This window comes from Zootoca vivipara, chromosome 6, assembly GCF_963506605.1.
Source record: "Zootoca vivipara chromosome 6, rZooViv1.1, whole genome shotgun sequence".
In the NCBI taxonomy this organism is placed as follows: domain Eukaryota; kingdom Metazoa; phylum Chordata; class Lepidosauria; order Squamata; family Lacertidae; genus Zootoca; species Zootoca vivipara.
Window position 1 is genome coordinate 18,432,182 of NC_083281.1, and position 23,573 is coordinate 18,455,754.

The following is a 23,573-nucleotide window of genomic DNA, read 5'->3' on the forward strand; positions in this document are numbered from 1 at the left end:
GCTGTTGAGAGGATTAAGAAGCCCATTCCCCTCATGGAACTACAACTCTCAAAGTTCCTTGTGAATTGGGATTGTTAAAGCCATTTTGGGAGCTGTAGCTCTGGGAAGGGAAAGAAGGGTCTCCAGAAATCTTTGCGGGAAGCCGTAACCATTTAAAACGGCACCTTAGTGGTTCAAATGTGGGCAAAAAAGGAAACATTCAGGAAAACAGGCATTCCCTGGTCCTGCTGCTATGCTCCGAAACTGGCATGAAATGGGAAAGTCAGAATTAACAGGGAAGGTTCCAGCCTAGAGGACGTTTGGCCCTCCAGATTTTGCGGAACTACAACTCCCATCAGCCCCAGCAAGCCTGGCCAATGGCCAGCGATGCGGGGAGTTGTAGTTCATCAACATCTGGAAGGCCAAGGGCTTCCCAAGCTTCCTGTAGGCCTTAGGTCAGGGAGGGCAGAACCCGTAGCCTTGCAGGTGTTGTCAGATACAACTCCCACCAGCCACAGCAGGCTGATGATGGGAGTTGTAGTCTTGCATGAGGAGGGCACAGGTTCCCTGTCTGCGCGGTCAAGGCTGAAATAGGGAGGAAAAGTGAATAAAAGGAAAACGCAGGGCAGCCAAGAGAGAGAAGAGGATTGAATTTGATGGGCACAATCTATGGGCCGTAATTCCACTGGGACTGAGATGACTTCAACTACAGTTCCCATCATCCCCGGACATTGACCATGCTCTCTAAGGCTGGCGGGTGTTGCAGACCAAAAATCTCTCCTCCTTTGGAGATTTTGAAGCAGAGGCTGGACGGCCTTCTGCCATGGATGCTTTAGCCAAGATTCCTGCATTGCAGGGGGTCGGACTAGATCAGGCATAGGCAACCTTGGCTCTCCAGATTTTTTGGAACTAAAACTCCCATGATCCCCGACCACTGGCCCTGTTAGCTAGGGATCATGGGAGTTGTAGTTCCAAAACATCTGGAGAGGCAAGGTTGCCTATTCCTGGACTAGATCATAGGTACAGGGACCGGATGTTGTTGCGATGCTTTGGGGAAGCAAGGGGGAACTAGGGCTTCACATTGCAGAGGCCAGTGAGTTTATAGTCCTGAGGGACACTGTGGGATCTGGTGCTTTTGTAACACAGAGGACTAGAAGGCTGGACTCGAGGATTCCATCCTTGGATTTTGTGTTTGATGTCTCCTTTGGGGTGCCCCTGGTTGGACTTCACATGCCTTAATTTGAGCCAGCACTGAGCCCCATGTGATTCATCTTGGCACTTGTAGGATCAGTCCAGAGCCAGATAAAAGATGCCTCTAGGCATGGACAGAGTGTAGCTTTCTCTCCACTGCACCTGGGGTTATGGGAAGGATGACTGGTCAAGACAGGTCTTTACTAGCAGGTCTCTCTAGCTCAGGGTCCCCAAACTAAGGCCCGGGGGCCAAATGCGGCCCAATCGCCTTCTCAATCCGGCCCACGGACGGTCTGGGAATCAGCATGTTTTTACATGAGAAGAATGTGTCCTTTTATTTAAAATGCATCTCTGGGTTATTTGTGGGGCATAGGAATTCGTTCATCCCCACCCCTCCAAAAATATAGTCCGGCCCCCCACAAGGTCTGAGGGACAGTGGACCGGCCCCCTGCTGAAAAAGTTTGCTGACCCTTGGACTAGACCCTTCCAGCTCTACAATTCTATGATATCTCTCCCCCCCTTGCTTCCGAGGCCGAAAAACCTCCACTGTGACCGAGAGGCCAGTCGGCCAGCTAAACAGCTGCGTCGCACAACAGCCCTGCAGAGGCTCCTGTACCTCCCACCTGCTGCTTTGAGGGAGGAGCTGGTTGCATAGCAGTAACCAGCTCAAGGGGAAAGTCGAAGCTGTGATGAAGTGACGCCCCCTTGCCCTATGTAAAGGAAGCAGGGATCCACTTAAGTGGAGCTCTTCGGTTATGCTGAATTTCCACAGTCAAAGAAAAATGGACCTGGTAAATATCTGCCTGTCGCGTGGCTGTTAAGAGACAAAGTAGGAAAAGAAGCTATAGGAGGGAAAGCTACAGGAAGTGTTGCGCTTGAAGAAAATAACCACTTGAATTATCAACATAAGCCACAGCCTTGTATTTGCTACTCACCTGGTCGCCTACGGAGAGTCGGAAGAGACTCTAGGCGACCAGCAGGCAAGTCCCCCCCCCAAGTATTAATTTGGGGGGCATTATCACAGACACTTGTAGGCAAGTGGGCCAGCATAAGATTTGAGGTCTTATCTGTAAGGCTGATAAGACGAACCTCAATGAAGTTGTAATCTCTCTCTCTCACTTTAAATAAGGAAAAACCACACAATTTTCATGAAGGCTAGAAAGAAAAATCATTTATTTTCATTTTTTAATTTTTTAAAAAACAGTTCACTGAAGTGAGCCCTTGTTTGTAAAGATTAGGGTGTTCCCCTACCCCGGGAACCCATAACCACAAGACACGTCTGAATTCCCCCAACCTGAAAGAAAAGATTCCAAAAGAAATTCCAGCGTTAAATGTACAGTACATTTGCATATGCAGATCAGCATCTGATAAACACACCCCTCATTTTGCTAGTCAGGGGGGAAGAAAGGAAACATAATTTTTTGAGGGGGGTGGGGTGGGGGAGGGAACCAAGAAAAACCCAAAGACAAACCCAATGTATTCCAGTTAAGACAGCTGCAGATTTGCTTACAAAAAGTACCTTGTTCTTCCGTTCAGTAACTGAGAAGCCCTTATTGACATCGCAGAAACCCTCCCAGTTATCGTTCCCTCCCACCCACAAGAAATCAAGCACCTCCGTGCCTCCGTTGTGTGTGAATCTGGGAATTATTTTAATGTGACTACACAGGCAAAAAACAAAACCCAACAACTAGGGAGGCAGAGAAAGAGTGACTGAACAATGGGGTGGGGGTGGGAAATTAAGTGCCTCCTTATATCACCACCACCGACACAGACCTTTCCAAGTCAGGGTAACAGAAGTGCGTTAATACACATATCCTAGTGGCCAGATCTCAGATCTTCGCCAGCAGATTAAGGCATGGTCCGGTCCACCCGAATTAACCACTGCCTTCCAGCTTAAATTTGCAGCCATCTGTGCCCTAGAATCTGGCTGCCACAGCATTCACCCACCCAGGTGTAGGGCTTGAAAAGCTTTGTTTAAGGTGGGTTATTTTTCATCGGTGCTCGTGGGGGGGGGGGAAGGAAACAATGACTTCTTTCCACCTATTTCTTTGCAAGGTAAAGCACACAGCAGCAGCACCCCCCCCCAAAAAAAAACAACTTGGGGAAAACAGTCAAAAGCAACATTTTACTTTGAAGAAATGAAAGGGAGGCAAAATATATCTGGAAGAGAAAGGGGCCAGAGGTTTTATCCCGCCCCCGCCCGCCCCCCAGCCTGAATTCCCATCACACAAATTCCCAATGACGTCCGCGGTCACACACATTTCGTGCTAGCGGAATTGGATTATCTCGGAACGCCTAAGCAGATGGCGGTCACCTGACTTTTAAATTCTGTCTCGTTCCGACGCGATCACCCGGGAATCCGACTGGCGGATCCCCCTCCCCCCCCCAAAAGCAAAGCAGATCCATTGGAATGTCAGCAAGATTGGGGGCGGGAAGAGAAGTGCATGGTGTGATCGGGTGACGAAGCGAGGGGGAAACATACAGCGCAGGAATGTTAAAAGAGTTAAACTTCCCACCCCAACGCCGCGAAACACTTTCAAAGCGTACTTTTCAAGTGCCGTTTCTAATCGTGGTTAAATGCAGCTTATTTGGGGGAGAAAGAAAGATTGCCTTCAGGAGCAGTAGGGGGAGCACACCTGGTCACCCCCTCCCTCCCAAAAAATAATAATCCCTACTGTTCAGGGATCTGAGCAAAATTCAAGGGTTGGCGCTACTTTCAACAGGCACAAAAATATCAGCGTCGAAAATTCAGTTCTGTAGGGTAGGGGAAGAGAGGTGCATTTGCACAAAATATTGCCACCATGAAATTCAGGCACTGAGTTCTTCATCCAAGTCAGTTTCAAGAAAGGGAGGGACGGAAGCAAGATGGGGGGAAAGTCCCACACCAGTCTTAGTCCTGGGTGCAAGGTTTTTTTTGCAGGGGGGGCGGGGAAGAGGCACAGATCCCTTCGCTGCTGCAGGTTCAATTCAGGAGTGAGCCAGGCAGGCGAGATGTGGTTGCCGCTCTAAGGCTGGGCAAGGAGGGATGAAGAGGGGGAAGTTTGCTGCAGATGTGCGCTAGAGCTCGCTGAGCTGTGCAGAACTGCTCCCTCCCCCTTCTGAAAGCGGGGTGTGGGGAGGGGGGGGAAGAGGAGAACGAACACTCCTTGTGGGAGTTATGAGTCACGCTTTCTCAAAAAAGATCACGCCCAAGCAGAGCAGGCTGCGGTGTGGGAACATGGCACAAAGGACAGCGGGCAAGACTTCCCTGCGGGGACAGCAGAAGAGCACGAGGCCGGATAGGTCCCAGAGAGCGGGTGGTGGTGGTGGAAGGACCCCACCCTGATCGCTTGGTACCTTCCGTACAATTCCACCACCACAACTTGGTGTTTTCCAGATAACGAGCCATTTCCTTTCCCTCCAAAGCACAGAGGAACAGGCTCCCGATCCCTCCGAGCAAAAAATAAAAATAAAAATCTACCTTAAGGTGCAGCTTGCAATTGTGGGCCCCTGTGTGCATCTAAGCAAGGGGTAGCAGAAAAAGCAAGGCCTGAGCCATCTGGCCATGCAACAGCTGCCTTTCTCATGGGGGTCGGGGTAAGAAAGCTCTCTTCCCGCTACAATGCCAAAAAACCATCCCCACCGAGAATTTGCTCCTGCGACATACACACACGGTCGGGGAAAACTAACCGGATCTTGTATCAAAGGGAGGGGAGGTTTCTCACCCAGGAAGGCATCCAAGCAAGAAGTTTGCAAAGTTAAATTGAGGAGATCTCCTCATTGTGATCCTGGACAGGAAGGGGAGGGAGGTGGAAATGCCCGACTACCTGAGTAGACCCATTTTGCTGGGTGGGGGGGACAGAGGACGAACCCAGTTCCAGTTCAAAAGCTAGCAATTTGGATGGGCGGAGTCATTTGCAAGTCCTCCCTGCCCAGGGTGAATCAAGGGATGACAAAGAGAGATTTCACCCCAAATTGGTCACTACTTCTTAAGAATCAGCCTCAAATGAAAAGGGGGGAGGGTTAAGGGGAAATAGATCTCGAGTTACAGCAGAAGTGTGAAATCAGGGCAAAGTGATTCATGGTCCCTGAAAAAAAGCCTCTTATTTGTTCTGTGCCTCGGATCCTGTGCTTAGTTTAAGCTGCTATGGACGAAAAAGTTCATCAACTTTGTCGGTAACATTAGGAACTGAGGAGAATTCGTACCCACCTGGAAAACAACTGGCAGAGCACGTTTCTCACACCAAACACACACACAAACAAACACATCCTGGTAATGAACACGTAGTTCCCAACAGTTGGAAGACGGTCTCAACCACTGCTGAAGCTAAGTTAAATCAGCCTTGCCAACCTGGCACCCCCATTGCTGGGGCTGCTTGGAGTGATAGTCCAAAAGACCTGGAGGGCACCAGGTTGGCAAATACTGGGTCCAATGGTCCTTTCTCTAGGATGGGAAACTTGGCAAGGCAGATCTTTAGCCAAGGCTGTGGAAAAGAGAAGGATGTGACGGATGCAATTCCCATTTTGGGAAAACAAGTTTTGCAGAAGGATGGAATCGGAACAGGGCAGAGGAGCAAAACAGACCCAGATCGGTTTAGTCCGGCTAGAAATCTGGCCAGGTTGGAAGCCAGGAATTCCCCACCCCAAAGCCAGGTGGAAAGCCCAGGAAGCCGCCCAGAGCTGCACAACCCCCAATCCAGATTTCCACCTGTCCCTTGCTGAAAAAGTGGAGGGAAGCTCAAGCCGCCTCCATCAGGAAGATCCAGGCTCCGGCGAGAGGGAGCCAGCCCCAGCTCTGATTAATGGTTCCTTCAATTCCACCCACCTTGCGGTGGGGGAACTGGTTCGGTCGGGCGTTGGCCTCGCACATCCTTGCCTACACCAAGCAGGCAACCCCAGCAGGTTGAGCAGGTCAAGAGAGAGAGGGGAGAGGCAGGGAAAGAGAGACGGGTGTTCCCAGCAAAAGGACAGGGTGCAGCCTGCAGCAAGCAAAGCATTTCCGAATGTGAACCTCCATCGGCAACACAGGATGGCACCAGGACTTGAACACGCCTCGTCTAGGGGTGGGTGTGGGGGAGTGTCTCTCCCACGCCCGCCCACCCCCCCATGCAAAAATGGACGAAGGGCAGTCTATCCACTTGTGGCCCTTGAACCCAAGGCTTGTGGAAGGCAAGAACACTAAGCAAGGAGACAGAATCCATCCCTCGCTCTCAACAATGCAGGAAGGGGAAAGCATTTCCCCTGCCAAGGCGCCCACCTCCCCAAACACACTGCCATTATGGCATGGGCAACATCGCCAAGCTCTGCCAACTCTGCCCACAAGGCAGCTCAGCTTTCAGGCTGAGGACACCACAGGTTGGAGAACCACAGGAATTGGGGGGGCAGAAAGATTAAAGGGGTGCAAACCTAGCAGACATAACTTTCGTATATAGGGTTGGGGCTAAGAGTCTCCCCACCCGCACCCCTTTGCTCCCATCAGCATATATCCAACGCCGCCACCTCCCAGGACAGAGGAGACGGCAAAAGAGAGAGAAATCTCTTGCGGACAGCTTGCTGCCCCACGTCCCTTTGCCGAGAAAACTCTCCACTTCTGCTACAGCAAAGCAATTTGCCGAGAAAACTCTCCACTTCTGCTAGACCGAAGAATTCGTTTCAAATTTTTCGTTGAGGAGGAACAGGGGGAGGAGGAGAAGAGAATATATATGTTCTAGAATTCATTGGTTAGATTCTTTTTGCGTGTCCGCACGTAAATTATATATATATAGATATATAGCCCTAGAATTATGATTTGTAGTTGGAAGTAAGCCACATTAAACCTTCGTAAAGTCCTTCCCCCGACGTTGCGCAGGACGGCTGGACATACCAATTTCTGTCCCTAATGCGTGTGAGGCCCAGTTTCTCCTGGATCTCGTGGGGCTTCATGGCGTCAGGGAGGTCCTGTTTATTGGCAAAGACGAGGATGATGGCGTCCCGCATCTCCCGGTCGTTGATGATGCGGTGGAGCTCCTGTCGGCCTTCGTCGATCCGGTCGCGGTCGGCGCAGTCCACCACGAAAATCAGCCCCTGGGTGCCGGTGTAATAGTGTCTCCACAGAGGGCGGATCTTGTCCTGCCCCCCGACGTCCCAGACATTGAACTTGACGTTCTTGTAGGTCACTGTCTCCACGTTGAAGCCCACCGTGGGGATGGTGGTCACCGGCTGACCCAGCTTCAGCTTGTAGAGGATGGTGGTCTTGCCGGCGGCATCCAAACCCAGCATGAGGATCCTCATCTCCTTGTTGCCGAATATCTTTGATAGCATCTTCCCCATGGCTGCGGGCAAGCACCACAGTCCATACAAGGCTGGAGAGGGAGGAGGAAACAGGAGAATATCAACATTAACAAGGCCCTCCATTCTCTCTACTTCAGGTTACGATCGGCCCCATGCAATATAGAGCAGAGTACAGTGATACCTTGGAACTCGAACGGAATCCATTCCGGAAGTCCGTTCAACTTCCAAAACGTTCAGAAACCAAGGCCCGGCTTCCGATTGGCTGCGGTAAGCTCCTGCAACCAATCAGAAGCTGCGGAAGATGTTCAGGCTCCAAAGAACGTTCGCAAACCGGAACACTCACTTCCGAGTTTGCGGCGTTCAGGAGCCCAAACGTTCGACTGTAGCTGTGTTTGAAATTGGCCAGGGGCGTTTTGCTACTGGCGCAGGTCTGATGGCAACCGCGTGAAGATAGCTAGGCGCCAGGTTGGCGACCGGTTTAAAAAATTCTGCCTTACTCAATAGTTAATGCCATTTCCAATGTGTGTGTTTCCCCCTCTTGAATACTGGGACCAGTGAATTGTTGTAAGATCAAGATACAGTCAAGCCTTGTAGCTGAGATCATAGAATTGTAGCGTCGGAAGGGAATCCCAAGGGTCATCTACCCAGGGAGCTGGGTATGTTTAGCCTGGAGAAGAGAAGGTTAAGGGGTGATATGATAGCCATGTTCAAATATATAAAAGGATGTCATATAGAGGAGAGAGAAATGTTGTTTTCTGCTGCTCCAGAGAAGCAGACACGGAGCAATGGATTCAAACTACAAGAAAGAAGATTCCACCTAAACATTAATTAGGAAGAACTTCCTGACAGTAAGAGCTGTTTGACAGTGGCATTTGCTGCCAAAAAGTGTGGTGGAGTCTCCTTCTTTGGAGGTCTTTAAGCAGAGGTCTGACAGCCATATGTCAAGAATGCTTTTTTGGTGTTTCCTGCTTGGCAGGGGGTTGGACTGGATGGCCCTTGTGGTCTCTTCCAACTCTATGATTCTATGATTCTACCCAATGGCGAACAGACATTCCGTTGCGGCAACCGCAACCTAGATTCAAGGTGCCATTTGGCACCTAGATTATATAGTATACCTGAGTTTTAACACTGGGCTGGATTGGGAAAGCTCCAAAATGGGTGTCTTTTTGCGGGAAGCACCTCTAGGGCTAGGAAGATGCATGACTGCAGACGTACCGGTACTTGTTGTGAGCTGGACGCTGGGGGGGGGGGCTTCAAAAAGGCTGATCTCCGGTATGTCAGTCCTGCCGTCAATGACATATCCCGCAAAATTTGAGGGTGTGCAAGGAGATAAACGACCCTTTCTAATGATAGGAGCTGTTTGAGAGTGGAACGGACTCCCTCGGGAGGCGGCGAACTCTCCTTCTTTGAGGTTTTTAAGCAGAGGTTGGATGGCCATCTGTCAGGGATGCTTTAGCTGAGATTCCTGCATTGCATTGCAAGGGGTTGGACTAGATGACCCTCGGGGGTCCTTTCCTACGATCCTCTGTGTGCCCCCATTCTAATCAGCCCCTCCCCAACCTTCCCCAGGGCAACTTAAGACCTGGGCACCCCAAGGAAAGGCAGCCAGCCAGTGTGGTGTAGCGGTCAGAGTGCTAGGCTGGGACGTGGGAGACCAGGGTTCAAATCCCCGCTTGGCTATGGAGCTCACTGGGTGACCTGGGGCCAGTCACTGCCTCTCAGACTGACCTCCCACACAGGTTGTTGCTGAGATGAAATGAGGCGGCTGGTCCCATCACCATGTCCTCTGGCAATTTGTACACAGACAATCACACTCAAGGCGGCAACCAATATTGGGCAAAGCTTATATAAAACAGTCGTCCGCTTGGTCGCCTGTGGCAAGCTAAGAATCTCTGGCGGGTGACCAGGATAGGAAGAGCTGCTTCCTTCCTTCCTCTCCCACACATACAACTAACTTCTTTTGGGGCAACTGACTCGCTAGAAAGAGGGGAATGCACACAGGACAGCCATTGCATTGAGGACTAGTTACATACGAGGACTCGATTCTCAACAACAATCCGCCAACCAAACAGCAGCTTCTGAACAGGAAGAGGAAGTGAGGACTGCCTAGCGGCAGAAAGACTAGAGTCACACAACCACACCGTTCTCTGGGGCTTGAAATTGACCTGGTTTCCCACTAACTTCCTGTACGAAGGGTAGATTTATTTTCTTACTTACCCAAGGGGACAGGGCATAGTCATTCTACACCCACAGAGATCCGGGGCCAATGGCAACTTCCATTTCCGCCTCTGAAAATGTGGGCTGCGCGTCACTCTAGCGCAGGGGAAGCAACATGCAGGAAAGCATCCTCTTGCTGGACTACAATTCCCATCATCCCTGGCCACACTGGCAGGGACTGATGGGATTTGTAGTCCGCAACGACAACAGTTAGGCAGAGGTTGGATGGCCATCTGTCATGGATGCTTTAGCTGAGATTCCTGCCTTGCAGGGGGTTGGACTAGATGACCCTTGGTGGTCCCTTCCAATTCTAGGATTCTATGGTTCTACTCCTGCCCTAGTCACTCTGTCTTGCCGATTAATTACATTCTCTTTCTCCTTGGCCCCTTCTTGCTTTGGAACAGCTTCTCCCTCAGTTTTTCAAACCACTTCCCCTTTCTGCACCTTCAACCCCTGGGCTGCCTTCTCCTCCACTGCTTCTCACGGTCTGACACTTAACGGTCTCGCTTCTCCCATTCCTAGAAGTGGCCGACCGACATGCACAGGGAGCCCCCCAGAATGGGGTGGTGCCAACCTCAAAACGCTCCATCCGTCGCCGCCAGCACTATGGCAATGCGAAACAGGCCGGCAGTAGGTGCACTACAACCCGGGTCAGAAGGGCAGGGTATGAATAATTAAATTATTGCTGCTGTTGTTATTATATCAGTATTATTGCAACAGGGTTCCTGAAATTTGCAGAGTTGCATGGCTACAGTAGTTCTACTTGTTTTATTCATGGGGAGGCACAGAAGCCCCTACTATTACACCCCCACTTAAAAGTCCTACCAACCTCACTTCCGCCTATCTGAAAGGGCCTCCCAACACACTTTCAATCTGACCTGACTGTCACAGTCATAAGGTCCAGAAACTTGCGGGGCTTTTTTTTTTAAAAAAAAAGTAATAATAATCAAGATTTCCAGAATGCCAAATTTGGCATTCGGTTGTAGATCCTGCCCTTCTACCCATACTTCTGAGGCCTCGAAAATAGTAGCTGTAGTAGTGCATTACCTGGAGGAAAGGTCATAGAATTCTGGAGTTGGAAGGGACCCCCAAGAGGCATCCAGTCCAACCCCCTGCAATGCAGGAATCTTTTGCCCAACACGGGGCTCAAACCCTTGACCCTGAGATTAAGGGTCTCTCAGTTCTACCGACTGAGCTGTCCCTGGTGGTTATATTTTCCCTCCAGGATCAGAGGGACGACGCCTATGGATTGCAGGCACCAAGAGACAGCTAGAGCCTGAGACTCTTAATCTCAGGGCCGTGGGTTCAAGCCCCACACGGGGCAAAATAAGCATTGCAGGGGGTTGGAATAGATGACCTCTGGGGGACCTTCCCATTCTCCAATTCTAGTGCTCTTGTGTCCTGCTTGTGAGCATCCCATAGACATCTGGCTGGCCACTGTGGGAGCAGATTGCGTCCCAGCAGTTTAGGGCAGTAGGAGCAAACACCCACAGGTCTCTCTTCCTATGCCCTTCATTTGACACGGGTTCAGGTACAGTACTGCACTTGCCTTCACAAATCCCCCAAGAGCCAGTGTGGCGTAGTGGTTAACAGCGCCAGATTAGGCCCTGCGAGACCAGAGTTCAAATCCCCACTGGGGCACATGAAGCACACCGGGTGACCTGGGGCCAGTCACCACCACTGCCTCTCAGCCTAACCTACCCTTGTCGCATGGAAGAATTAAATGAGATGGAGGAGAGCCATGCCTGCCACCTTGAGCTCCTTCAAAAGTGGGGCCAAAGTGCAATAAGTAATAATAATACTAGTGCTTTTAAAAAAAAACCCATTTCACAGAGAGGAGAAGTGAGACTGGCAGGCAGTGGGTGAAACCCACAGGAGGTTTAGAGTCCTGTTCATTCCAGCAGAACTTTGATACACGTCCTTTGCTCTGGACTGTGGCCAGCGAACTGTGCGAGGTCATGTAAGGATTCTGCGGCAGAGGTGGTACTTGAACCCTGAACCCTCCTCAAAGCAGTACAGAAACCAGGCAATAACACCTCACTCCCCCTTTCTCTCCAACCCAGAACAAGCAAGGACTCCTGGGGAACTCCTACCCTAATCGCCTAACAGGGAAGCACGGGTGATTTCCCCCCTTATATTCTCACAACCACCCTGCAAGGTAGGCAAAAGGCCTCCCAGTGTCCGCCGGGGCTGAGCAAGGACCCAAAAGCAGGATTTCCGCCAGCCTAAAACCCGCCTCAACACCACACCAGATCTCAGCGAGGAGGGTGGGATTCTCCCACTGCAAACGTCCCAAAGGGACTAGCAGCGGGGTCACAAGGCCTCGTTTCGGTGAGCCTGCATAGGCTCCAAATCCGTAACCTGATTGTGTTTGTGTGCGTCCCTAATTTCAAGAGTGCGACCTTCCATTTTGATTCCCAACTTCTCTCACACACAAAAGCCACATCAATGGAAGCCAGCATATCACAGGAGGACACAGGACAGGTATGAAGGTCACTCTCAAGTTTACAGAAACTCCTAGATGCATGTACGCCCCACGCTCTTTTCAAACCTGGGGTTTTGATTTCAATTCCTTGCTAGGGCCCAGCAGCCAAAAAAGTTATTAATTGCGAGTGGGTGGGTGTCTGCAAGGCTACTCCACCCACCCAGTTTGCAATTCTGAGTGTTAACAACTTTCTATGTTCCCTCCAGGACGGAGACTTGATTTTATTGCCACACTGCTTTTCCAGGTATCTGTCGTCCGTCCCCCCAAAAAAAAATTCTCCAAAAGTTCAAAATACTTTGGGGAAGGGGGCGAAGGAAGACAAAAAAGAGAGAGACATGGCAGAAAAATTACTCTCAGCCAAGTTGAGGAACAGGTGACAAAAGTTTTATACACAGACACAGAGGAAAGTTCTCTCCTCCATACTGGAAGTAACACAATGAAATGAAAATCAGGCTCCGCAAACCATTTCAAAATCACACCAGGACTTTTTTAAAAATGAAAACTAAGACAACTCCCCCGTTTCAAAATGGCAACCTCCAAGAAGCTGCAGATCCCCCCCTTTTTTTTGGCAGACAGATATGGAAAAGAATGAAACACACAGAGAAAGATCTGAATGGAAACAAAAATGAATTCACACAGATTTCCTCCCCGGCCCAACCGCTTCCCCCTCCCTCGCTATTGCTACAGAGGAACTGGGTCAAAGAGCTGTACTTTTCAAATGACGGAGCGGGGGAGGGGGAGGCCAATCCAGACGAGAGCGCAAAACTCACGTGTCTTTTGCCTTTATTAAGAAGTTTTCGCCTGCCCTTGAGTGAGCAGCTGTAACAAAGGGAAAAGCGCGGGGCGGCGAGGGAGACATGGGTCCCTAGATAACTGGAAGGAAATGAGATGTCCAAGCCTCTCCCCCCTCCCCCGCACTCCCGAAGGGGAGTCTCAGATTAATTAGATCCCTCCAGTTCGGAGAGTGCGCTACAATTCACACAACACACCAGATTCGACTCTCTAGGGCGTCTTCTTAATATGGCACAGATTCAAATCTAGTAAAGTACTGTCAAAGCAGGGAAAGAACGGGGGGTGGGCAGCCCCTTCCCACATTAAGATTTGGAGTGAGAGACCCCCCCCCCGCCCACCTTTCAGGCAAGCGTGCGCGCCGCTTCCGGAAAGCGAACACGCGTCTGAAGCTGCCCGAGCGCTCGCCCTGCTTGTTCCTGTCTAAACGGCAGTTTTAATTCAAACCCCAGATGTCCCACCCATGAGAAGTTTCCAACGTCGGTGGGGTGGGGGGAGGCGAGCCCCGCACCCGCCTCGCCTCTCTTTACAAGGGAGTTAAAGCTACCCGATTTGCCAACTCATACCCCCCCCCCCAAATCGAGTCCTGCAGGAGCTTCTACGAATCTGTACGGAAACCAAACAGGAAGGTAGTCGGGATCGTGAAGAAGCCACGCGCCCTCTTGCTCGTCGCGCCACCGCCCGCTCTTCTCGCGCCCCCCACTTTAAATATTTGCAAACTTTTTTTCGCAAGGATTTTGGTCAACTTCTGAAAAACCCCACACCATATTTCTGTCAAAATGGGTATTTGTGGGGGGGGGGGTTTACAAATCAAATGCCGGTTTAAGGAGGGCTCCCCAGAGCCGTCTCACCGCACGCCTTCAAGCGAGCGTCGACAGAGAAAAGTGCGTTCACACGATCGAGGTCAGGCAGAGAGGTTACGAGCGATCCCCCCTACCCACGTCCGCGCTTCTCCTCGTTACGGGACACACGTGTTGTAACCGCCGCCCCCAGTGGAGAGAGGAAGGGTTGCTGAGGGAGGGGGGGGGAACGTGCGTGCACCCACCCAGGAAAATGAAAAGAGAAGCCTCCCATCACCGCCACTCACCTTGGAAGAAGCAGCGGGAGAGGGGGAAAGAAAACTAGCAGCCGGAGAAACGCCGCTTCCTCTGGTCGCGGGGGAGGAAGGGGGGGTCCCTTCTTTTCTCTCGAGCGAGCCAAGGAGATCAAAGGCGAGCGGGCGCGCCTTTCGAACGCTGGGACAAACTTTCCACTTCCGAAGAACGCGACGTCACAATGGGGGGGTGTTTTCCTTCCCGGCGCCTCAACGTTCCACAGGGCTCCCGAGCTCGCTCGCCGCCGCCGCCGCTCAAACCGCAATCGCCGTCGCCTCTGCCTCCTCCTCCTTCAGTTGCTGCTGCTGCTCCTTCCGCCGGCTGCAAAGTCATCCGCAGCTTCCTCCCCCCAGGGCCGTTCACTTGGCACTCCCCCCAGCAACACACACCCCAGAAAGCTCTTTGGGATGCCGGGTTAGCAGGGTGCAACTGCAGCAGCCTCCCCGACGGGAAAAGCCCTACCGGAGAAAGAGGTGGGTGGAGAGGGGTCCCCCTGGCTCCGTTTCCCGGGCTGCCCAAACCCCGCCCGCTTCGGCTCGGGCTCGCGCGCGCGCTTTCTCAACAGCCCCCAGCCCGCCTCCGCCTCGCTCGCTCGCAGCCTGTCCCGGAATAGGAAAGGGCGCGGACGGAGAGAGGAAAGAGAAAAGGGTCCTCCCTTCCCTGCTGGCGTTAATGCGCATGCTCCCCGGCCTCGTAAATGGGGAGGGCCTTCTCTCTTTTTTGCTGCTGCTGCTGCTGCTCCCACACCCATCCAGCGTGGAGTTGTCGTCTGACTTGTCAGTCTTGGTGAAGAAGGCAGTTGCCAACTTTTGCTGCCTGCTAATGACATCTTACCACCTCCATTATTCCTGCTTCTGCCTCTTAAAAAAGGAAGGGCATTTCAGCAAGGGAAGCTTTTCCTAGCAAGGAGGGGCCAGGGTGAAAAAGCCTCGTGATTCTCAAGTTACTTTTGCATCCCCAACCTGCGGCCCTCCAGATGTTTTGGTCTACAACTCCCATGATCCCTAGCTAACAGGACCCAGTGGTCAGGGATGATGGGAACTGTAGTTCAAAACATCTGGAGGGCCGGAGGTTGGGGATGCCTGAGTTAGACCATTGCTCTGTCTACCCCAGTATTGCCCGCACTGACTGGCAGCAGCTCTCCAGCATTTCAGATCCACAATTTCCCCCAGATATACCTGGACACAGCAGAGAAGGAACCTGGGACCTTCCACATGCAGAGCAGATGTGCTGCTATTGAGCTACAACCATCATTGCATGGAGGACAATAGGGGCACGCTGTTGGTACCCCAATTCTTATTTTGTCAAGGGGTGCTCTCTACTCCCTCCCCAGTTGCAGATTGTTCTGGGCTATGGTCAATAATTATTATCCGTTACATTTTTGCACCAAGGTGTCTCAAAGCAATTTCCCCTATATACATAAAAGGGAAGGTTGTCGTCACGCAGCCCTCGTCGGAAAATTTGTAGCACCTTGTTGCAATCCTGGATTTGCATGGGTTCAGGGTGGGGGAGTGGAGTGAAAGAGAAGGCAGGTTTTAAAACAGTGGTCTTAAACAATAGTAGAAGTTTGAATAAAGCAGAGATGAGAGGACGGAGGAAGAGGAGCTGTAATATGGGGTTTTGATGGGGGTAGGTGGGGCTTGCAAGCAGTGTGAGAAGGGGTGGCAGCGCCCAGCACATAATAAAGAATAGAAATAACATAGATATTAGCCCCAGTTAGGAAAATAGCAAAAACTAAAATACTCTGCTGAAAATACTGTACATTTTAAGGAGCAGATCCTGCCCACTCCACTTAAGAAATTAGTACAAAAAGCCATTGATGGATTTAACTATCTTCCCAATTTAAAAACCAAAGGTAAATTTAATTACCTGATGCCTAAAAACACACAAAGCACAAAGGGGGAGCCACCACTGAAAAGGCCTGATCTCATGTGGTCATCCTTGGAACGCAGAGTCCTGTTTGGTTCATGTGGAGAGAGATGATGTCTTGAACTGCTTATTGCTTTATAAGCCAAAACTGAGTCTAGAAATTCCTTGGTTGCTAGTTCAGTTGAGGCCGGATTGGTGTTTGTGTGCTTAGACCCTGGTCTGCAACCTGACCACTGAGTTCTGCACCAGCTCCGTTTTTTGAACCGTCTTCAAGGGCAGCCCCAAGTATAGCGCATTGCTGTGATCTAAGCCTGGAAGCCACCAGAGCATTGATAACAGAAGTTAGGTTCTTTCTATGCTGCGTTTTTGTATACTGCTTCGAGACGTTTAAATATTAAGTGGCTTGGATACATGCCTTTAAATAAATAAATACATGAATAAGATACATAAATAAATAAAATTAATTTGCTGACGGCTCCGCTCTGTCTCTTGCATGCTTGCAACTCATTAACAGCCCTTGCCCTCTGCTGATTTAAAAGCCAAAGAGGCCTTTGGTTTATTTTTTAAAAAAATATTTGGAAGAATGCCAACAGGCTGTACGGGCACAGTTCAAAAGGTACATCAGCAGCTGAAGTGGGCGATGTGGCTGGCTGAGCATGGCGCATGGATCTAGTGTTCATGTGCAGTTGTGCACATTTATGTCCATGCGCATTCCCCTGTTTAGGAAAGTTTTAAATGTTTGATAGCATTATTATTATTATTATTATTATTACTACTACTACTACTACTAGCTGACCCGGCCACGCGTTGCTGTGGTTCTTTCCTGTGATCCCCCCACCCTGTCCCGATCCATGACGTATCCTGCCCCTCCTTCCTCCACCCCGGCTCATCCCTGTGTTTCGGTAGGATACCCTTCCCTCTGTTGTCCCTGGGGAGTGTTGGCCCCTCCCCCCTGTATCTCCATACCTTGGCTCCCACCCTTTGAAAAAGAACTACTGTATTAGGTTCTGGATTCTATTTCCCAGCATGCACTTTTGTCTGAACCCTGTGTTGTCCCTGGGGAGTGTTGGCCCCTACCCCCGGTATCTTCCTACATTGGCCCCCACCCTTGGAGAAGGAAATGTCAGTTTCTGGGCTCCATTTCCCAGTATTTACTTTTGTCTGAGCCCTCTGTTGTCCCCTCCCCCCTGTATCTCCATACATTGGCCCCTGTGCACGCATCGTGAACATTTCTATACAGTATATTTAGATTAAGGATCGGGGTGATGGTGTGCCCTGGGACGCAGAGAACTACTTTAAAAATTCTGACAGGGGGGGGGGTGTCAAATAGCAAAGCCCCACAGCCCCGTAGCAACAGACAGGCCCAGACAGAAGGAGGGGGGTCATATGGGCCACTTGGCGCGGGCCTCCGAATCTAAAGGGGGCTTTGGTCAGCATATTCACAATCAGTAAAATGAAAAAAGTAACAAAAAAGGGTTAAAAAACAGGACCAAATTATCTACCTGGCCCGGGCCTCTGTCTGGCCCTGCAAGGGCCTGGCAACAGAAGGCGCGTTCTGAAGCACCCAAGTTGTTCAGTTCCATAAAAAACACAGGAAGTGGCAAGGGGAAGGTAGGGGATTGTAAATGGGGTGGGGGGTGGCCACTGCAAATATCTGAGGACTTAAACTGAGGAGAGAAAGTGCATGGTTGTTGTTTTTTTTAAAAAAGACGCAGAGGCTTACAATCAGTTGTAGTATATACCGTAAAGCCTAGGTTAAAAGGAGCACGACTGCCCTTACTTAAAATGGCCGCCGGAGCCTCGCATGTGACACAACGCCCACTAAATTATAAAGCGAAAACCCCTCGCTGTGTCCCCAAGTGCGTGTTAGGAGAAATGATGAACGACTGCCTAATGTTGCCAGGCGTTTATTAATGCAGCCGCTGGGAGAGGCTTTGGGCTTGGGCTTTTGGGGGTGGAATGGCTGTTTTGGTGGTTGTTGGACAGTTGCTCCCCCCCACCCTACGTCAACCCATGACCTATTTGGGCTCCTCCTCCCACCCAGGGCTCCATTCGGGATAGTATTTAAAGGGCTGTAGAGCTGAGGCCTAGTCTGTAAAATGGAGCCAAGACCTAGTCTTTAGGCTGTAAGACTTGGCTTGGGCTAGTATTTAAATGTGACCCGAGGCCTCCGCCCTGTATCTCCATTCCTTGGCCCTGGCCTGACTCTGTGGGTTGTCTGGTAATAGGTCCCCTTCAGATCCCCCTGAGCCTCTGAATCCCCCTGTTTTACAGGATCTCGTGGTGGAGGCGGGGTTTGTGGGTATGGCGTGATGTTGTGGCTAATCCCCGTGACTGCCCCCACGTGTCCCGATCCATTATCTATTCTGTTTGTTCCCCCCCCCCTCCGTGACCGGTGTATCTCATGACGTTTTGAAGGATGGTATTTATTTTTGTCTTGTGGTTATTTGGTGGGGGGTTTGGGGGGGTAGTGGTGCTAAATTGTAAAGTAAAAACCCCTTGCCATGCCCCCAAGTGCGTTGCTGTGGGTTATCTCCCCCCCCCCCCGGGCCTAATAGGGGCCTGGCAGGGGCCTACATAAAACAAAGGCCTAGGGGTCTGATAATGGCCGCCTTGGTGGTTTCAGTTGCTTGGTTGATGATATCATTTGGTTTGTGGGTGTGGCTTAGATTTCACAGGAAGGAAGGGGGTGGAGGAGGGTATAACGCCACTAGAGGGCACTGTTTGACTTGGTGGAAAACCAGGTTTCTACCTGCCCAGATGCGAAATTTGAGGGTTTTTTGTCCCCAACAACCCTCGGGAAGTGGCCTGGATCGTTGTGTCAAAATTTCAGGACGATCGGTCAAGCGGTTACGGATAAAAGTGTGGCTGACACTTTCAATATTTTTACATTTATATATATATAGATTATTCTGTTGGGAGCCCCCCAGATGGGTGGTGTATAAATAATAATCATCATCATCATCATCATCATCATCTCTACATCCACTACCACCCAAACCACTCAGAAGTTTAACTCCAAAAAGCCTAGAGATGAAACAGAATCCCAAAGAGTGACGAATGGAGAGACTCATGTGTGGTAAGTCAGCCAAGCCAGGAAATGAGGCATTCCTGATACATAGGAACACAGGGAGGTGCCTTATACTGAATCAGACCATTGGTCCACCAGCCTCAGTATTGCCTACTCTGACTGGCAGCAGCTCTCCAGGTTTCAGACGGAGATCTCTCCCAGTCCCCACCTGGAGATGCCAAGGAAGTCCAGAGAAGAGTGATAAAAACTTACTGGATGAGGCCAACGGCCCATCTAGTCCAGCATCCTGCTCTCACACTGGCCAACCAGATGTTGCTCCCCTCACCTTTTTTTCAGGACACATCTTCTTTTTCGTGGGTAGGGTCACCATAGTCAGCAAATGTGTCTTTTTTGCTCATCACAATATGGCAACCCTGTCATGGATGCATTAGCTGATATTCCAGGCACGCCTGGAAGAAGCGGACCATTTGGATCCCTTCCAGTCGGGATTCAGGCCTCATCATGGGACTGAAACTACCTTGGTCGCACTGGTTGATGATCTCCGGCGGGCTAGGGACAAAGATGAGAGCTGTTTCCTAGTTCTGCTGGATTTCTCAGTGGCTTTTGACACTATTGACCATAACATCCTTCTGGACCGTCTAGAGGGGTTGGGAGCTGGGGGCACTGTCATACAGTGGTTCCGCTCCTTCCTCCTGGGCCGTGTTCAGAAAGTGGTGGTGGTGGGGAATGAGTGTTCAGACCCCTGGGCTCTCACTTGTGGGGTGCTTCAGGGTTCTGTCCTCTCCCCCAATGCAATTCAACATCTACATGCAGCCGCTGGGAGAGATCATCAGAGCGCTTGGGCTGGGTGTTCATCAATATGAGGATGATACCCAGCTCTACCTCTCTTTCAAATTGGAACCAGTGAAGGTCCTGTGTGAGTGTCTGGAGGCGGTTGGAGGATGGATGGCAGCTAACAGATTGAGGTTGAATCCTGACAAGACAGAAGTACAGTACTTTTTTGGGGGACAGGAGGCGGGCAGGTGTGAAGGACTGCCGGGTCCTGAATGGTGTAACTGTGCCCCTGAAGCAGCAGGTGCGCAGCCTGGGAGTCATTTTGGAGGCTGTCCATGGCTGTCCATGGAGGCGCAGGCCAATTCTGTGTCCAGGGCATCTGTCTATCAGCTCCATCTGGAACGCAGGCTGAGACCCTACCTGCCTGCAGACTGTCTCTCCAGAGTGGTGGGTGCTCTGGTTATCTCTCGCTTGGACTACTGCAATGCGCTCTATGTGGGGCTACCTTTGAAGGTGACCCAGAAACTACAACTAATACAGATTGCGACAGCTAGACTGGTGACTGGGAGTGGCCACCGAGACCACATAACACTGGTCTTGAAAGACCTACATTGGCTCCCAATACATTTCTGAGCACAATTCAAAGTGTTGGTGTTGACCTGTTAAAGCCCTAAACGGCCTCAAAGGCCCAATATACCTGAAGGAGCATCTCCACCCCCATCGTCCAGCCCAGACACTGAGGTCCAGCTCCTCTCTGTGAGAAGTGAGGTTACAGGGAACCCGGCAGAGGGCCTTCCCGGTAGTGGCACCCGCCCTGTGGAACGCCCTCCCACCAGATGTCAAAGAGAACCACAACTACCAGACTTTTAGAAGACATCTGAAAACAGCCCTGTTTAGGGAAGCTTTTAATGTTTAGTAGACTATTGTATTTTAATATTTTGTTGGAAGCTGCCCAGAGGGGCTGGTGAAACCGAGCCAGATGTGCGGGGTATAAATAATAAATTATTATTATTCCTGCATTGCAAGGGGTTGGACTAGATGACCCTCATGGTCCCTTCCAATTGTACAATTCTATGAACGTGTGTCCAAGTTAGACCAACCGCCTATTTTTACATCTCACCACCCTGCTTACCCACCACCCACAGATCACCCCACCTGCATCTGCAACTGCAGAGTGTGACAACAGCCTTTCGTTTTTATGTATATAGGAAGAAAATTCATTTCAGATATAGGTACTGCACATTTAATGACTGGTTATGCAGAACAGGATAAAGAGGCACAGGATTTCCAGCTTCTGTGCAGGCCCTTGGTCCAGCACCTCTTGTTTTAGAAATGAATCGCTTTGAGTATGAAAATAAAGGATTTCGCAAGCAACCTAAAAAGAGAGATCCGTTCTACTTGAGCATAAACACTTTTAAAGTAATGCTGTGTTATTCCAGCAGAGGGCGCAAAACTCCAAGGAATTGTGAGCAGGGAAGTATAGAAAAAAAACTTGTCTTTTCCAGCCTCAACCACACCGCTGCACTGGAACCCAAGTTATAACAGGTTCTGGTGGGCAGGAAGAGGTTACAAAGGGGTAATAGGGACAGGGGACAGGAAATCAAATGGAAGGTTAAAGTAAGATAAAACTGTGGCTTGCACACAAATACTGGTGACTGGGAATGGCAGCCAAGACCGTGAAAGACCAAATTGGCTCCCAGTACGTTTTTTAGTCCAATTCAGCCCTGTTGTTGTTGTTTAGTCGTTTAGTCGTGTCCGACTCTTCGTGACCCCATGGACCATAGCACACCAGGAACTCCTGTCTTCCACTGCCTCCCGCCTCAAAGGCCCAGTATATCTGAAGAAGCCTACTGAGGTCCAGCTCCAAGGGCGAGGTTACAGGGGAACCAGGCAGAGGGCCTTCTCGGTAGTGGCACCCGCCCTGTGGAATGCCCTTCCACCAGATGTCAAGGAAATAAACAACTATCTGACTTTTAGAAGACACCTGAAGGCAACCCTGTTTAGGGAAGTTTTTAATGTTCGCCGAACAAATGCTATTAGCCCAGAGATGGAAGGAAGAGACAGCCCCGACCAGAGAAGAATAGCAAACCAAGTTGATGGACTATGCCGAAATGGTAAAATTAACTGAGAAGCTCAGAAACCCAGAAGAGAAGAACTTTAAAAAAAGAATGGGAAAAGTTTATAATTTCTTTACGAGACCACTGTAAGCAGTTAAAAACATTAGCAGGATTTTAACCGCGATTGTAAAGTAACGGAAAGTATGGATAATTTAGAAGAGGATAAAAATTTGGGTAAGTATTGATATGCAGATGTAAATGCTATCATTAGGACCCATGGAAGGGATGAGGGGGAGGAGAGCCAGGAGATTCAGAGTAATCCCAAAATTTAGACCTTGAATTGTTTTTCGTTGTATGTTTGTAAAATCAAATTAAAAAATTATATATATATAAAATAGACAGCTTCTCCCAGGTCTGTGCTCTGTGGAGCAGCTGCAGCAACAGAGAACCACTCTTCCTCTACTAATTTATGTACCTTCCCCCGATGGGCTACACATATGCAGCTGGAGGCTGTGCCTGTGTGGAAACATCCTATGCTCATCCCTTTTCAGTCCCCTCCTGGTTCTGGGAGAAAGTGGTGCAGCAGGGAAGAGAGAGCACCTAGCCCTTCACTTGCCTCTTCCTCCTACCCATCCTGTGCTGCCCCCACTCCAGCTCTGAGGCTTCCCCTGCTTTTGACTCTGTATAGCTCCCCACAAATCACTGCTCCCTTCTCTGGAGTCAAGACACCAGCCCTTCTCTCTGCCCCCCCCAAGTCTTCAGCATGTTGCCAGTCCCTTCCAGTGGATGGCTTTAAAGGGGATTGGACCAATTCTTCGAGGGGGGGGGGATACAGTTATCAATGACTACTACCGGTATCAATTGCCCTGATCCAGCAGATAAGTACAATTTTTCAATATTCAAGTAGGGTCCCCGATATCAATTCTACGTAAAGGAACCCAGAAATATGAAAGAAACCGTCCTTGTATATCCATAATTTATTGATTCAAATAAACATAGACTACAATTCGTTTTAAAACCCAGCTGATTTTTTTACACAGACGCAGCAGCTGAAAAGGAGCACAGCCTTTTGAAACACCCTTTAACAAACATGGAAGTCCCCTTACATTCACTTTTCTCTCTCTCTCTCTCTCTTAAAAATTACGTTGCAAAAATAAAGCAAAGATTATTATTTCTTATTTTTATATATCTATATAAAATCTGCTAAGGTAGATGGTTTATGCAGGCCTGTTGTTATCTATGTTTCTTTTTTTATAAAAGGGAAAAAAAGGGAAACTCAGAAAGTGGACTGACAGCCACGTTTGTCCCACCCCTTTCCACGTTTATCTCCACGTCCCGGAACCATCGTCAACCTTCTGGGCAGAAAGTCCAGTCCGTCTCTTTAAAGTGCAAAGAGTCTGCAACCAGAGGCGGGAATGCAGTGCTCGGAGAATGAGAGAGCGCCCCCTGGGCTTCTGGAGGGAAAAGCGCCATTCTTTGTCAGGGGGGAGTCTATTGAGAGAGAAAGAGGGAGAGAAATTAAGTTCGGCGGAGGCTCACAGTCCACCACTACCCTGGTCACCTGCGGCGACTAAGAATCACATCTAGGCGAGTAGAAAGGGAGATTTTGCACACACAGATTTTTCTTTCAGGATGCAAATGATCAGCACAGGTAAGCTTTTTGTAGATTAGCAGTGCATAGTCCTGTGAGTTAGACTGGGATGAGATTCAGCAAAGGTCATTCAGTGAGCTTCACGGAAGAGGGGGGGTCACGTATCTCCAGGGGCAGATTTAGGTTTGACGAGGCCTTAAGCTACTGAAGGTAAAGGGGCCCTTTATATGTCCAATTTGTCAACAAC

The 23,573-nt window shown here is 50.1% G+C and overlaps 2 protein-coding genes across 4 annotated transcripts in view; both read right to left on the reverse strand.

Annotated features, from left to right (window-relative positions):
• Positions 1-2,313: 2,313 nt before the first annotated feature.
• On the reverse strand, positions 2,314-14,627 carry LOC118086233 (ADP-ribosylation factor 6). Its single transcript, XM_035117620.2, has 2 exons — positions 13,998-14,627; positions 2,314-7,490 (listed from the first exon to the last, which is right to left on the reverse strand). The coding sequence occupies exon 2, from the start codon at positions 7,456-7,458 to the stop codon at positions 6,931-6,933; it is 528 nt and encodes a 175-aa protein (XP_034973511.1). The 5' UTR covers positions 7,459-7,490; positions 13,998-14,627; the 3' UTR covers positions 2,314-6,930.
• An 8,070-nt stretch (positions 14,628-22,697) lies between these two features.
• The window catches only part of LOC118087173 (SPARC-related modular calcium-binding protein 1), a 46,043-nt gene continuing 45,167 nt past the window's right edge, over positions 22,698-23,573 (reverse strand). For all 3 annotated transcript variants that reach the window (XM_035119576.2, XM_035119578.2, XM_035119577.2), the window contains one exon: positions 22,698-23,226. The gene's annotated coding sequence lies outside the window, so the exon portion shown is untranslated. The remainder of the gene's footprint in view (positions 23,227-23,573) is intronic.

Coding starts and splice junctions, on each gene's coding strand:
- LOC118086233 (XM_035117620.2), bottom strand. CDS start 7,458: ATGGGGAAGATGCTATCAAAGATATTCGGCAACAAGGAGATGAGGATC.